Raw genomic sequence first — 13,008 nt, 5'->3', positions numbered from 1 at the left:
GCTTTAATAATGTGCTTTTGGATGATAGGTGATCTTGCTGGAAGTATATTACATCTGATGGCACACTTATGTAGAAAGGAATTGGTTGTTAACCCACAATTTAATACTCATTCCATTTTCCCAGCACTGCCTGAGCCTTATATAAAGCTGATAGTACTGTTTGTGACAGTCATCCTAATCTTTGGACATCTTATACATACTCATAAACTCAAATTGTCAGTTTTCTTGGATATGATAAGTACAAAAGAAAAAAAACAGGAATTAAAAGATTTTGAAACACAAAAAAGATTCCAGTAAAAATCACTGGTGTCAAAACTTTAATTTACCTAGGATGTTCCATTGAATTTAAATAAAATCATTATTTTTATGGTATTATTGTCCTATACAAAAATAAAATTACCTTATCTGGCTCTTCTGGATCTTCCCAGGCCACTTTGAACAGCGCTTTGATTTCCTCAGCAAGACCAATTCTTGCACCACTATTAGCAGAAATGTAAATTCTAGGGATCTTCAACTTCCTAGCAAACTCTGAAGCGAGTCCGAACACAATATCTTCCTTAGGACCAAATGAACCTATCTGATATGTGATATCATTGGCGATCAATATAATTTCTCTTCCATCTGGATACTCTGGTGTATTCAATGTCATTCTCCATGCCACCATACCAACCTAAAATTAAATGCCAGCATAAGATTATTTACTTATTATTGGGTCATCAGAGCAAAGTTTTGAAGAAAGAACTAATAAGTGTTTTTGGTAGGGAGTTAAAAAAATAAAAGAAACTCTATCTAGTGGACAGATAGAAATGCAGAATTAAAAAATCGAAATATGCTTCACTGACTAAAATGGCCAGCTTAACCATCAACACTCCATGCAGAATATCCATAAGCATTATGTTCTAATACCATAAGGTAATTTCTCTAATAGAAATTTAGCTCTGAGAGTATGGTTTACATTCACATGTAAAAAAAAAAATTCATTAATATAAAGTCATGTCTTTTCTGAAATATCATACGCAAGTGTAAAATGTTATTCAACTGAATTAAGGTAAGTATTAATTAAACAAAACACCCAAGTAAGTATTAACTTTAGCAAAACACCCAAATCACTAATCTGTAAACTCAAAATCACATTAAGAAACAGAGTAAGGATATGAATCCATGGAGTACCAGTTATCTACATTTGAAAATAGGTTAGGGAAAGAATCAGACAGGGATTCAACCCAGTTAACTCTGTATAAAATAATTTTCACTTTGGTGATATACAGAAAAAACCTAAAATAAAAAAATAAATTAAATAAAAAAATTAGAAAAGAAAAAAATAGTGAAATCAACAGCAAATTTATTATATGACAACGTAACCGCTGTCTGTTAACAATGATTCAATAATTTTTTTTTCATTTTTTCTTCTGAAGTTACAATAAAACATATTTTGTTTAGGATATGATTCCATTGAATAGTTTTATTTTTTTTAAAGTTTTACTATTTTTTAATGACTTTGTGATACAATAATTTGGACTAAGAAAGCAAAATTAAATTCTATTGGATGGGAGGGGGTATGTGTGTAATATTTATTGACAACAGCCTTTTTTATTTTCATAGACGCTTTTGAAAAAAAATTTATACATATCAGTAAAAAATATATTTCTGTTGAGTGTTACAGCTACACCAAATATTAATTCATTATGGTATAATATATATATATATATATAATACCGTAGTTCTTCAAATTTAAGACACACCTACATTTAATATATAATTTCTGGAAAAAATTAAAATATCCAATAGAAATATTGAAATAATGTATAATTTATTTCTTATAAATTACAGTGTCATATAAATGTTTTGTATATATCAGTATTTTTCATTAAGTTTATCCTATTTTGAAAAATTAATATAATTAGTTAAATAATAGCTACTTACAACAACTTACTGAATAATCCAAATATGCAGTAAAACACCTAAATTGAAAGCACTTAACACTATATTTTGTATTAAAGTACCTTAAATGTAATGTAGTTAGCTACGTACATATTTTTTCTAAGTACAGTATTTTATCACTAATCCAGTGTGTCTCGTTAGCTTTCTATGTTGTTGTTGAGTCATCATTGTCAGTTTCATCTGCAACACTGTAGTTCCAAAGTACGTCTTAAGAACCATCCAATGCATTCGACAAGCAGCACTTCAAGAATGACTTTTTAAATATTTCATTCATGATGGCAAATCATTCCAAGCTTTCGAAATTCATTCTACAATTGCAGCTGCTGATGCTCATTTAATTTTGCTGCTGGGGTAAGGGGATGATGGTTTTCAGTCAACCACTGATGATTATATTGTGCACGAATATGATCTTTAAAAGATTTATTAACCCCAACATCCAGTGGTTCTAATTGACTTGTCATACCTCCAGAAATTACAACTAAATCACATTTTCAATTTGCCAGTTTTGTTTTAATGTTGTCAGACAAATGACTACAAAAGGCATCTAACACTAATATACTGTTTCGTTTCACAAGTCCACCTGGTCTATGTTTCCACACACATCCTAACCGATCTTGCATTAGATTGCTCGTCATCCAGGCGTTCTGTTGAGCTCAAACAATTATACCATCATAGAACCTTTCTTTTGGCACAGTTTTCCTGTTCAAAATTAAATATGGTGATAATTTATTTCCGTCAGCAGCAACACTCAAGATAACAGTAATTCTTACTTTCTCATGTCCAGTTGTTTTTAACATTATTTGTTTTTGTCTCTTCTAACTTGCAGTTTGATTTGATGGCATATCAAAGAACGAAAGAACTTCATCAGCATTACCAATTTGACTGAGACAGTATTGTTTCTTTAATCATAGTTCGATTACATAACACTGATATTACACTAATTTATGCTCGTAATTTGATGGTAACTTCTGACAAATGGAGGTTCTACGACGCAATGACAGACAATGCCTTTTCATGAGTTTCTCACACCATCCACAGCTAGCTTTAAATTGAAAACAAATTCCAGAACGATGAATCATCACTAAATTATGATATCAATAGCGATAAAGCTGTAGAAATGTAAAGCTCTTCGAGATGAGTCATCTTTCTAGAAATCTGTGTATGTTTTAAACACAATGACAAATATTTCCTATTAATTTAACATTAATCCTTTCTTGTCACTGGAAGACCTTTTGTGTGGAGTTCCTTGAAAAAGGCCAAAACAGCAGCATCAATTTCCAGATATTTTCCGTGTTTTGGTTTCGAAAAAGATTTTTTCGTTTGTTTACACACAAGTAATTTCTATTTCATACTGCGCCACATTTCCTTTGTTTACTGAGAACTGTTTACCGGCGGCACTATTTCTGATTTGTTCAGTGTGTAAAATAACCTTGTGTTTAAAGTCTGCATCTTTATGTGAAACACTTTTCCATAATGATGAAATAGTCAGAAAAACACAAAAAATAGGTATAGAATGAAACAGTTATGAAGAAAACAAACTGATTCACAACTACAGTAGTATTCTGTACACCTGTTCAACATTGAATGGAAGTTAGACAGGAAACGTGAAAGAATGTTTGTCATCATGCATAGAGCACATGCACAAATTCCAGAACGATGAATCATCACTAAATTATGATATCAATAGCGATAAAGCTGTAGAGATGTAAAGCTCTTTGAGATGAGTCATCTTTCTAGAAATCTGTGTATGTTTTAAACACAATGACAAATATTCTTTCACTTTCCTGTTTGGTTTCCATTTGATGTTGAATAGGCGTATGGATTTAAAAACTTCAGCTTTACACCTATTAACTACGAGTTTATGTCAAATGGCATTAAATCTCCAATTGAAGATCCACCACGTAACATTTTTACCCTTAATCTGTAAAAAAAGGTACGTCTTAAATTTGAAGCAATACGACACACATATAATTTTACTGAAATTAATCTTTTTAAGATTCATATTATTCCCCTATATTGTTAAATTATGATTAAATTCTATTAAATAAACCACCTAGTACAGAATATTGAGATAAGACCTTAATCTTTCATGAAAGTACTTTGGTAGGATTCCATCATGATTGAAATAATTCCACTACTGCATAATAAAAATTTAAAAATAAAAATACTAAAATAATGAAAATTGTATAAATTTAGAAAAGTGCTGCTGTCTGTTGGAGTCTTTTATAAGACCGTCTCTCTCAAACACTGTCTGATCATTTATCAAATTGAAATTTTTTTGTATTTATATATGTAATATTTTTCTAATATATTTCATTTTTTCATCTTTAATAATTTCTAATATTTTTAAATTTGTGTTAATATCAGAATGTTTACTGTTTATTAGATGATATGTCATATTAGACAAACCTACTTTATTATTATTATCATTTCTATAACATTCAAGAAATCTAGTTTTAAAGGATCTATTTGTTCTTCCTATACAAATACCATCACAATCATTACATTTAATTTAATAACTTCTACACAAACTGTTTATTTTATTATTATTAGTTTTCTTTTTTAAATATTTTATGATTTGGTTATTAGGTTTATATGCTGGTTTAAATATTTCTTTATTGTAAGTTTTAGTAATATATTTCAATGATGTTATTAGTGTATAAATACTTTTAAGTATATTTTTTCACTCTTTTATACCTAGTTATGTATTGGTTATAAGATAGTAATTCTGTCATTGTGTTTTGATAGTTGTTTTTTTATAGATATTATTAATTAAAGAAATATCTTATCCAATTTAACAGCTAAATGTTTTAAGATGTTTATTTCAATATTAATTTTTCTTTGTTATTATGTGCATATTTGATTGCTCTATTAATCATATTTGTATATGTGTTAATTTTATGAAATCCAAGGGGGTGATTTGATTTTTTATGAATTTTTATATTATTAGATGTAGATTTTCTATACATTGATGTTTCAATTCGTTTGTCCTTGTTTATTTCAATATTGACATCTAAATAATTTAACATTCTATTATTATCTATTTCAAATGTGGATTTTGAATTTTCATTATAAGAATTTTATTTGTTTAATATTATTAGATGTTCACTGCTTATTACCAGGTTATATGTAATGAGAATATCATCAAACACCCTATTACTTTCATGAAAAATTAAGGTAAGAATATAATTAATAATACTTTGAATGTAATTTGCAATATGATGAAAATAATTCTTTTAAAATTTTACAAGTAGAATCAAATTTACTCTTCATTTAAATTTCACCTGTGACCATCATACAGATATTATTTACAGAAAACACAATTTTAATAACAGGTCCAAGATTTTTAAACATCTGATGGGAGTTGAATAAACATTTAAAGCATCATTATTTAGTACAAGAAATGATGTTCAAACAAAAGAGTATTTTGATCGTAAATGACTAAGAATGTATAAATACTACTATATACAACTAATCTGTATGAAAGAACAATTCTGTACAGTACAGAAAATTACACTCCTTTAAACAAACCCATACACAATAAAGAGATGAAAAAAACTGGTATCGTAGATGTCAGGACTAACTAAAGACATATACTAAAATATGCATTTCAGGGAACATTTATTAAATTCTTACACATATAGATCTAAAACAAAAATGACTAAAAATAACAGTAGTGAAATTACAGATTACTTACATTATTTTCACCAGGTAATCTCTTCTGTTCTACTAAGTGATCCTCTTCAAGAACTAACTCGACACAGTCAATCACCTGAGCTGGTTTTACAACTCCTTCTAAAATCAAAGTTTGAAATATACAAAATAATCTCGAAATGACTTAGGCCAGTATAATAAAAAAAACCTTTTGCATTTATCTATAAAATAAAATATGCTTGTTTTTTTTAGACAACAACATACCTTTATACCCACTATTTCCAAAATACTTATAAACCAAACTTCTTTTTAACAGCGTAAATAAAAGGGAGATTGATTTATAACGTTAAAATTACTATTAAATGTTTTTGATATTAACAAGAAACAACTTTCAAGGCTTATATTTAGACTGGAATTTTTTTGAAACAGCTTAGTAAAGAAAATTTAATTAACTTAACATTTTTAATCATCCAAGTAGTTACATGTCAGGGTTGTGGTGATCCAAGCTCTCAATAAAGAAGAGAATTACAGATGTTATCATGATAAATTTAATTATTTCTTCCATTACTTTAGAGTCATCTTTTTAACTAACAAAAGGTTATGCTTAAAATATAACACTGACTAATAAATGTGGATAAGAGGTAAATACACACTCAAAGCTAAATAACAAAATTTTTTGTCCAAGTCTAGTTTCTCCACTGACAAGAACATGAAATCTAACTGGTTGAGCCTGACTCAGGCATCGACTATAAAGAAATGATCAGATGTAACATGAAATACAAACACACACACACACACACACACACACACACACACACACACACACACACACACACACACACACACACACAAATGAATATTACTTCTCTGTCTTAATATGTACTGAACAAACAGATAAAGTATAAAATTTCATACCATTTGGTCTTTCTTCAATGTATTCTTTCCACAGTCTTTCTATCATCTGGCAGAACATGTCTGGTAAATCGTAAACGTAAGTTGTTCCAGCACTCTGAGCTTGAAATCGTTTCTGTTGCAAATAATCTTTGGTAACATATGGGGTAGATACAGGAAGTCCATGTAACGGTCCTATCTTTGGTCCATAGCTTTCTAACTTTATCTAAAAATAACAATAAATACCAAACAATTAATTATATTTTTCTTTGCTTCTGTAACAAACTAATATTCAAAAAATAAACAAAACTTAATTTCACACTTCATTTTGGGAAAGAAACTTTTCTGTATTTTTAAATAAATGCTATCTCAAATATGAATATAGAGTTAAAAAAAAGAAAAATTTATCCTATGCCAGTAATCACACCCAGGACTGACAGTGTATCAATTAGCATCTCTACAGAGTGAACTACACAGGTCTTCTTATGCCAGAAAGATATAACCCTATTTTAAATTACAAGTGAAAAATTATAATAATATACAAATTAAAATTACTTTGCATTTTTTTTTTTTTTTAATATAGTTAAATAATGAAAAATATGAATTAATAAAAAAAAGTTTTCAAAATATGATTTTCTATAAAAACTGAAAATCTAAAAAAAATTAATATTTAAACATGGTATTAAAAAGTAAAAAATAATATTTTCAAAAGTAATGGACTACTGAAAAATTAAGTTTAGCACATGAAATAATTCAATTCAATTCGAGGAAAAAAATTATCCAACAATTGATTACCCAACCCAGTAAACATAGATAGAAGTGAAATTTTGTTTTCAACAAAATAATATGTATAAAGTTGCCTATTTTCGCAAGACCAATGAAAATCATGGGGGTGTGACCTCAGTTCTATTTTGCACCTTAACCTTAGTCCATCTAAAGAGATTTACTAGCTATTGTATATTGAAGCTATAAATTCCATTTTGCATCATAACCTTTGTCATATTTTAAAAATCTATGCAGATATTGAATATGAAAGCACACCCCATGCATTTCATTGTGGTCTTGCAAAGATAGACAACTATATATATTATTATTTTGTTGAAAATAAAATTATCTTCTACTTAAGTTTAATGGGTAATCCACTGTTTGAATCATTTTCTTTTCAAATTGAACTGAATTATTTTGTATGCTAAACTTAATTTTTCAGCAGTCCTTTACTTTTGAAAATATTATCTTTTGCTTTTTGGTAGGATGTTTAAATATTTTTTTTTTTTAGATTTTCAGTTTATATATAAAGCATGTTTTTTTTTTATTTTATACTTTTTAGTCACAGTAAATTAATTTTTTTATGAAACAACACTAGTTTATTAGTAAAGTAAATTTTATGTAAATTTACCTAACATTTATTCTAATGTTTTTAGTATAATTTCATTTTTTTAAGATTATAAAATAAAAATCAAACAAATATCAAATTTTGAAAAATTAAATTCCAACTAATTAACCACATTTCATTTTATAATTAAACTAAATTATTTACCCCAATACAGACTAATGAAATTATATTTAAATTTACAAGGTATAATTCACATTATATTTCTCATGTAGTTCATTTCCTCTAAAACGTCCTTGTTACAGGGTTTTTTACCAGTCACTTTTAATTGTACAATTCTTCAACCTCAAGTCCATCAAGGGATCTAACTCTACTGAGGCTAACATGTGCTTGAACTTCAGCAAAGAGTTTTGGATCCAAATAGACAACAGCATAGTCTACAGTACTTCCTTGCATTTTGTGCACTGTTGACGTCCATCACAGAAACAAAGGTAACATCGGCCGTTCAACAATTCCATAATTGTACATGGCAGGAAAATTAATGGCTTCAGATTTATTAAGTGAATGCCATCTCTTCCAAAGTCTAAAAAAATATTTTTAAAACATTATTTTCAATAAACATTATTTTTAGACTTAAACATAATTTTTAAGTCTAAAAACATTAAGCGCTGGTGTTCACTTTCAAATTGAGCCTCATGCTCTTCAGTTAACTCCGCTGCACAAATTTGCAAATAAAACTGATGTCTAAACACCAACTGAACTTCTCACTCTTCTGGTGTTTCGTTAGCTTTACATTTTAAATAGTGCTGGCATTCTCTTTCTGAACTAACATTGCACTGACTTTGCTGACTTATTTCTATTGAACAAAACTGCAACTGACACTGGTCTGAATTTCCTGTCGTGAATTTCCACGATGGGAAGAATTAAAAAATTTTTTTTATTATCCCCAAATCACAAATATCATTTTAGATAAATTGTGCATATAAAAGTGTATGAGTCGTTTGAACGAATGAACCGTTTGTAAGGTATAAATCACTCGAATGAATGAATTGTTCTTGCGTACCTACCTGCTGCAGATGTGTACTACACACTGTGGAATGAAAGTGAGTTAAAGAAAAGCATGTAAAAATGGCTATGCTTATCAATGTGTCAAACATCACATCAAATGTCACTGGTAATTAGAAGTAATTACATAAAAAAAATGACATGATTGCAATAATCTTTCCTTAGTTAATAATAATAGTATATACATTATAAAATGACTAAGTCAAATATCGTTACACTAACAACATGCAGAGAAACCAACTGCTAAAACAGAAATAAGAACACCAATAAACAAATTAAGTTTCAAAAAATAATTTAATAATAACTCGAAAAAGGTATTTTATTAAGAAAATTGAGGTAATAAATTCAATGAGGATTATATTAATCAAATTATTCCATAAGATATATCAGTACTTACGTATTAGTCCGTCAACCATAACCATAATGAATCTGTAACTCTGAAAATACTTCAAAGTTACAGGATCATTAATATAATATTACATATATAATCATTAACATAAATTACAAATATAATCTAATCCCAAACTTAACCTACACTTGCTAACCTCATGTTAATTAGTTAAGGTTAGCGAGCGAAGCGAGCATAGGTTAAGTTATATTTACAAATTAAATAAATATAAATGGTTATAAAAATGGTAATAAAATGGTTATATTGGGTGATATTAACAATAACCAAATAGTTTACAATTTATTGGTTGACGGGTTAATACATAAGTACCAGATATATCTAGCTTTACATATACATCTATTTACACATATAATTATCATCAATAAATTTCCAATGAAATGTACCAGAAACATTTTCACTGAAACATTGGTAAAATATTTCATGAAAACATTTTATTTTGAAAGAGTTTAATTTTGTACTTATACCTAACATTCAAAGAGGAATATAAAATAGTAACTTACAACACCAGTTTTGGGGTCAACAATTTCTTTATATAGAGCAATATCTAAGTAATATCCGCTGTCATTAGCAAGACACAAACGAATATTCTGTGTCTTTGTGTTTGGCGACTGTCTTATTGTCATTCTTAATTCAGCTTGAAGCACACGAAGTTTCCAAAGCCTTGGACCATACCGTAGTACCATATTGGTAACACTTTCTTCAATCTGTAAAGAAATAATAAATGAACGGTTATATTAAAATATTACTACTATGTAACTTTACTGAACTAATGAAATAAAAACAAAATCAGCTATAATATAGTATAGCAGATCAGTGAATAATGACAATGAGTAAGAAAGAGATAATTTATTGCATCAAACAGTTCAAAGTGGTTGTTCAGAATCTGTCAATATACCCTAATAATCTAAGATTTGATCTATAAAACTGATGGTGAATCAAGCTGTGATATCATTCAAGGAATTATAGAGAAAACTAGATTTTTATTTTAAAAAATACAAGAAATTTGAAATTTTTTAAACATGGTTATAAATTAATCTTGAAAATATTTTAAGAAATTGAAAACCACAGTGAAAATAAAAAATATTTTATTTGTAACAAGTACTTACATAGTTACGCTATATCTCTACATAGTTGCCACTCCGATTTATAGACATTTGTCATAGCGTGGTACCAACTTTCCAATACCCTCATCATAGAACGAAGCTGCCTGTATTTTCAGCCATGTTTCTACGCTGGTCTGCAACTCGATGTCTGTGCCAAAATGTTGTCCTCCTAGCCAGCTAGGTGAAAATCAGATGGAGCCAAGTCCGGGCTGTATGGTGGGTGATCAAACACTTCCCAACAAAAATGCTGCAGGAGCTTCTTTGTTACAGCTGCAGTGTGCGGCTGAGCATTGTCATGGAGAAAGACAATGCCTGATGACAACATTCCTCTCTGCTTATTCTGAATTGCCCTTCATAGATGTTAAAGAGTCACGCAGTATGAGGCTGCAGTGATGGTCATGCCACGTTCCATGAATTCCACAAAGAGAACTCCATTCAGGTCCTAGAACACAGTAGCCATACACTTTCTGTTGGAGAAGGTTCGCTAAAACTTCTTTGGTTTACTGGGAGAATAAAAATGCATCTACTGTTTGGATTGTTCTTTTGTTTCTTCAGTTTCGAAATGGACCCTGTCTCATTTCCTGTGAAAGTTTTGTTCAAAAAATCTTCTCCTTCATTGTGGTAGCACTGGAGAAACATTAAGGAGGCATCCAATCTCATTGTTTTGTGATGGTCGGACAGCATCTTGGGAACCCATCTCGCACACAGTTTGCGGTACTGAAGTCTCTCACTCACAATGGTGTAGAAGGCTGACCTTGAAATTTCAGGAAACGAATCACTCAATACAGAAATTGTGAACCGATGATTTTCTCGAATTGCCTCATCCACTCGCTCAACAAGATCATTGGTTGACACTCGTTTCCTCCCCTGACTGCCTGCATCATGAACACCTGCACGTCCTGCTTTAAAGTTCCTGCACCATTGTCGCACTTTGCTGTCACTCATTGAAGTTTCACCGTACACATTACTTATTCATCGATGAATTTCAGCTGCATTATACCTCTCAGCCTGAAGAAATCGAATTACCGCATGCATTTCACACTTGGCGGGAGATGCTATTGTTGTAGACATGTTTACATGCTCGCTGCGTGCTCAGAACTAAACAAAATGATGCAGCATGATTGAAGACCATACTAGAGTCGCTGCGCAAAGGTTTGTCCGATTTTTGCGCAGGTTTTTATTTCGCGACCAATCAGACCTTGAAAAAAAAATAATTCTCATATAACGATTTAAGTAATCGGTGACATGTACTCATATTTCTTTAACATTCAACCAAGTAGTATTACTGCAATAATAATAATAATAATTATAAATGGAGATAAAAAATTCAGTCTCAATTGGTTAGTCCAGTTCTTAATGATTTATGTATAACTGTTGATTATCATTTAAATATGGCAGTTGATATTATGTTTTAATTATCTTATCGTTAAATATATCAAAGTAGTAATAATTATGTACCTAAATAAAAGAAAATACCTTAGCAGGATCCATAATGACAGTCGGTACAAAGTTGAGGAAGATATGGTTACAATCAGTTCTCTTAGCTTGAGGATGACTGAATGCCACTTCCAATTCATCCATAGCTTCTAACAAAACACGTTCACCTTCATTTTGTAAATACTCGAATGATGCTTCTTTGGTAATAAGATCAGAATGTCGAATAATAGAACGAATAAAAAACCGATAATCAGTAACTTCTTGTCCTTTGGCGACCTGAAAATTATATTTTAATATTATTTATAATTTTTTAATAACAAAAAAATAACAAAAACTTAACTTGACAAGGAATAATAAAGGTCAAAGTGTTTACTGAAGAACAGTAAGATATGTGATATGAATATTGCTGGTTATTCAGTAAAGTATACATACCACATTATTTGTGAAAACTTCACTATCTGTTGTTGAAGTGACCTAAAAGATACTGCTACAAGTCAGATATCGAAAAAAAAGCATCATTTAGGATAAATAAATAAATGATTCAATAAATTAATGAAAAATCATAAAGTATTTAAAGGGTGGATATACATTGAAACATTGTTCAATACAGTTTTTTAAAAGAAATAGTCCTAGTTTTTTATGCATCACATTCTTCTTTGCTTCAATAAGAATGTAGTATACATGTATATATTAAACAGTTTAATTATACTATTCTGCTCTCAACACTACTGCCACAGGCTGACATCATTTTCCTATCTCCTTCATGTTAGGTCTTACAAATGAACCTAAACAAACAGTTGTTTCTAAAGTATGAGGGGAATTCTGCTTCACTTATGTAAATCACTGCAATTTGTCACTATGAGTTAACTAATCGCTTAGTTGTGATCAGTTTATGCTGATTGTAAAGCATCTTTCTTAATGATGCTGATTACAAATCACTAATTAAATTGACCATTAAATTATTTGGGAAATAATTTAATGGTCATCAATAATTCTGATCACCTAAAATGTGTACAAACTAATATAAACTGTAACAAGACCAATATAACAGACCTGAGTAACGGATTCCTACCAATTAAGAATCAAGTAGTAGAAAATATAATAAATAATGGGAGCAATCCAGAAAGGAGCTAAAAGAAATCCTTTTAGTAAAGGTAACAGATTTGTTTAACAATCGT

General features: G+C 29.6%; 1 protein-coding gene across 9 annotated transcripts in view; it reads right to left on the bottom strand.

The window, feature by feature from the left end:
• Positions 1-13,008, bottom strand: part of ACC (acetyl-CoA carboxylase) — a 390,006-nt gene that overhangs the window by 30,734 nt on the left and 346,264 nt on the right. For all 9 annotated transcript variants that reach the window (XM_075363681.1, XM_075363682.1, XM_075363677.1 and 6 more), the window contains 5 exons: positions 11,870-12,106; positions 9,791-9,994; positions 6,511-6,712; positions 5,639-5,736; positions 401-670 (listed from right to left, as the gene is read on the bottom strand). In XM_075363681.1, coding sequence (XP_075219796.1) covers positions 401-670; positions 5,639-5,736; positions 6,511-6,712; positions 9,791-9,994; positions 11,870-12,106 — 1,011 coding nt within the window. The remainder of the gene's footprint in view (positions 1-400; positions 671-5,638; positions 5,737-6,510; positions 6,713-9,790; positions 9,995-11,869; positions 12,107-13,008) is intronic.

Source organism: Lycorma delicatula, chromosome 4 (assembly GCF_047948215.1).
Source record: "Lycorma delicatula isolate Av1 chromosome 4, ASM4794821v1, whole genome shotgun sequence".
Taxonomy (NCBI): domain Eukaryota; kingdom Metazoa; phylum Arthropoda; class Insecta; order Hemiptera; family Fulgoridae; genus Lycorma; species Lycorma delicatula.
This window is presented reverse-complemented; position numbering and strand designations above follow the sequence as displayed.